The 4109-nt window shown below is 28.3% G+C and overlaps 1 protein-coding gene across 4 annotated transcripts in view; it reads right to left on the reverse strand.

Moving 5' to 3' along the window:
* Window positions 1–4109, reverse strand: part of LOC106465159 (syntaxin-17-like) — a 27468-nt gene that overhangs the window by 18962 nt on the left and 4397 nt on the right. For all 4 annotated transcript variants that reach the window (XM_022392988.1, XM_013925358.2, XM_013925359.2 and 1 more), the window contains exon 3: window positions 2189–2384. In XM_022392988.1, coding sequence (XP_022248696.1) covers window positions 2189–2384 — 196 coding nt within the window. The remainder of the gene's footprint in view (window positions 1–2188; window positions 2385–4109) is intronic.

The following is a 4109-nucleotide window of genomic DNA, read 5'->3' on the forward strand; positions in this document are numbered from 1 at the left end:
GTAAAACTTTATATTTTATCTGTTATTTCCTCTACTCTAATTCTATACAAGGTTGGTCAATTTGACTGACCTCACCCCCCAAAAAAAAATTAAAATAAATCTAAATTACCCTCTTTTTTCTTTCTAGAATGATTTCAAATGTAGCGTGAAACTACATTCATTTATTCTAGGTAGTTTTAAACTCATAACAGTATAAATCTGTTTATAATTAAATTTTATTGTTTTATTGCCCTTTTTATTGCCATTTGAACTGTGTCTAACTACTATATAATTTGAAATCACTCGGGGAACGTGCAGTTCATGTTACGCTATCGATTTTCATTACCCATGAGCTGCTCGCATACGTGTCTCATGAAACATTTATAACATACTAATATTATTTATTTTATCTAATCCAATTTTAACTAATCTAAAAAGATCCCTATTTTTACATTTTAGTTACTTTTATAATAATAAATAAAGAATAAACATGAAAAAAACAAGAAATAAAGTACTTACACAATCTTCTTCTTTCTTGCTTTTAATTCTTGACGAATCTTAACCCTAGTTTTTTATACTATAGGTAGTAATGCACTAAATAATTTTTATTTAATTAAATAAAGCACCAAAAAATATAGACTAATAACATCCAAAATGTAGACAATTTTCCCTAACTCTTAAAAGTTTTCTGGTTTTCTAACTATGCGACAAGAGCTATTACAAATTCATCCAAGATAGTTGTTAACTTTCCCACAGGAACAATGCTTGTAGTCCTAGTGAAATTGATATTTCTCTGTTCAGAAAACAATGTTATACAATATTTCATTTGATGGATGAAAACCTTGACTTTCTATTGGTTATAGGTGATATATAATTAAACATGACAGAGAACTATAAACAAAGCCTAATGAGAGGATGTGACAGGTAGGTGTGGTAGGAGGGGTGTGATTTTCTATTTATAGCTCTGTAACCAAACAAAATTGAAGGCTATAAACATTATGGTTTGTCTGAGCAATGATGATTTTATAGTGAGCCATTTCTGTTTAATTTCATACATTTTGAAGGGGTGGTGGATAAAATAGAGAAGATGCCTAGAGAAATTTTGTTACCGTGTGACACTAGGGGAAGTTTGGGATTTTTTCAAAATATTTCCTTATAGAATTAAAAACTTACAAACTACTAAAATATGGATTAATAGCTAAGCGGTTATGCCATATTAATTGGTATAACTTAAACAAAAAATAGTTTAATAAACTTTTGAATGTAAGACACTAAAACGTTGTGTCATCCACAGTAAAGGATGCCCATCGCAAAAGTGTTAAATCACAATAGTTATAGAATACTGTTTACTTTGTATGTGTTATTATTCTGTGTTCTTAGGTGCTCCATTTAAGTAAATAAAAATTATTTAGTGTACTAAGTATCATCAGTATAAAAAAAATTAGGCTTAAATTTTATTGGTAATGACAGCAAAAAAAACACAAGAGGTCAAAGGTAATTATTATATTTCTTGTTTTTCACATATATTTTTATATTTATTGTTATAAAAGTAACTAAAATGTAAATATTAGAAACTTAATAAGTTAAATAAAGTTACATCAGGTAAGATAATGAAAAAAATATGATAAAAATAATTCTTAGTTTGAAGTCATTCAAGAAAGAAAGTAAGTGCAATTTAAATTTTGTATTTTTGTTTTATGGTGATTATGAAGTCGATCAAATTGACTGAATCCATATAGAGTTATGGCAGAGAAAATAAATAAAATATAAAGTTTCATTGAAAAAAAAACGTTTGATATTTATTTAAGAGATTACACAACAGAAACTTGAAAATTTTCGATGAAGAAAAGTATTTTTAATCTCAACATGAAAATCACTTTGCACTCAAAACAGTCAACACTGACTCCATATGTTCATGGATAGATCTTCAGTTAGAATACTTAATTACAAATCACATTTTCTGTGTACAAAAGACCTGTAATGTTTACTGAAAATTTGCCAAATTTCGTGAAAATCTATGCACCATATTAAAAGTTACAGTATGGAAACTCAAGGGGTTACTTTGGGATTAGTAGGTTGGTGTAATCCACTGACCCCATATGGGGAGGGGGGAAAAAAAACAGGTCTTAATTTAAAAAGTTTAGGAATGCTGAACCTGTTCAAGTTCAGGGTTGAGAAATTTTTGACTCTATATGACATTATGTTATACCTATAAATGAAGTAACAGCAGTAAAAGCTTCTTCTCTCACGTCTCTCACTCTTTTCTCAAACTCGGCATAATCTTCGATGCATACCTGCTGTCCCAGAGTTTCTAATTCATTAATGTCAGATTTTAGTTGTTGCACAGTTCGTGATGCATTTACTTGTTCTATATGGACTTGCTGCCATAATCCAAGATCTTGAAACTGAAAAGAAAAATTTATTATAATGTATCTAAGCTTCATGGACAACAAATTTCAACTGAATGCATGCAAATTAATCATAGAATATGTGGTACTCCTCACTTGCAGTGAGACCAAGTCCAGAAAAAGCTGAGTATTTGTATTTTTTAAAGATTTTACCACCGTATAAGGAAAAATTAATCTTCATATTATGACTACACTAGAAATACAGAACATATGATATGTATTACATTATAATATACACATTTTTTAACTTACATTTTACATATTTTACTCTCAACTACCCATCTTGTTATTAACAGATTACTTTTACATTTACAGTATAATATTTTATTAGGGAAAAAATTACTTCTCAGATTTCTATAAAAGTTAACAAAATCAAGTTCTACTATATATATATATATACTTAATTTCTAGAAATAAGAAGCAACTACCCCCCTCCTCTCTCTTTATATATATATATATATATATTGAGATCTAAAAAATCTATATATATTTAGAATTGTGTAAAAAGTATCACTAAACCCTACCTCAGAATTATAAATTATTTCAGGAACACTGAGTAACACAATATTGAAAGTCAACTTAGATCAAATATATTTCACATTTTACTTCCATGCTTTCAGCAAGATTGTGAAATCACATATCATTGCAGATAATTGGTAAGCATTGTAGTATACAATGCAATGTTAAAACTGTGAAGTTAAAAATGAGTAAAACAGTCCTTAATAATTTTTATATTTCTGTGTTTAATTTGTACAAACTATAATGCGATGGTTTTATTGTTTGGAAATTATTACGTGTTCTACAGTAATTCCTGTACACTGAATCAAAAAATTATATCCATTTTTCTCCATCACCTACAGATTTTTCACAAAACGTCATATGTACTTTTTACATAAGTGAATCATTTTCTTTGAAATCAGGCCACATTTTGTTATGCTTAAAATGTTAACAACCACTGGCTATAGATTTCTCTAGACCAATCGCGAAGTGAGAGTCTCATCAATCGTTTTAGAACCGAAACATAACAAACATAATAATAAAAAATTTTCATTGTGGTAAACAAAATAATAATGTGATCTAAGTAACAGTTTTTTGTTCTTCTTGATTTGTAAAAAAATCCTTACACGATAGAAAAAAATTAATATTATTTTCGAAATCTGCATAGCTGAATCATGGAAAATCCATTATTAAAACCGATACAACTTTTATGAAGTTTAAATTCGCAGGCCTGTGTAATCAAATGATAACTGCATCTGCAAATGATCCAAACAAATTTACATGATTGATTTTTTAGAACATACTGTATTTTGTGTGCCAAAATTATTGAGAAACACGTATAATAATAATAATATATTTATGAATAACCAATTTTATTATTACTGGTTTTTGAACTAAAACATTTCCTTTGTTAACAAATTTCTTTAATTCTTGCACATATATAAAAGACTGCCTATGATCTACAAATATACAATAACAGCTTAGTTAAATTAAAAAATCTGCCAGTAGGATGGTTTCTGGTAGCATACATACATGTATTCTTTATCCACTTGTCAATATGGTTTCTGGTAGCATACATACATGTATTCTTTATCCACTTGTCAATATGGTTTCTGGTAGCATACATACACATATTCTTTATCCACTTGTCAATATGGTTTCTGGTAGCATACATACACATATTCTTTATCCACTTGTCAATATGGTTTCTGGTAGCATACATAC

The sequence above is a fragment of the Limulus polyphemus genome, unplaced genomic scaffold (assembly GCF_000517525.1).
Source record: "Limulus polyphemus unplaced genomic scaffold, Limulus_polyphemus-2.1.2 Scaffold1852, whole genome shotgun sequence".
Lineage (NCBI taxonomy): Eukaryota > Metazoa > Arthropoda > Merostomata > Xiphosura > Limulidae > Limulus > Limulus polyphemus.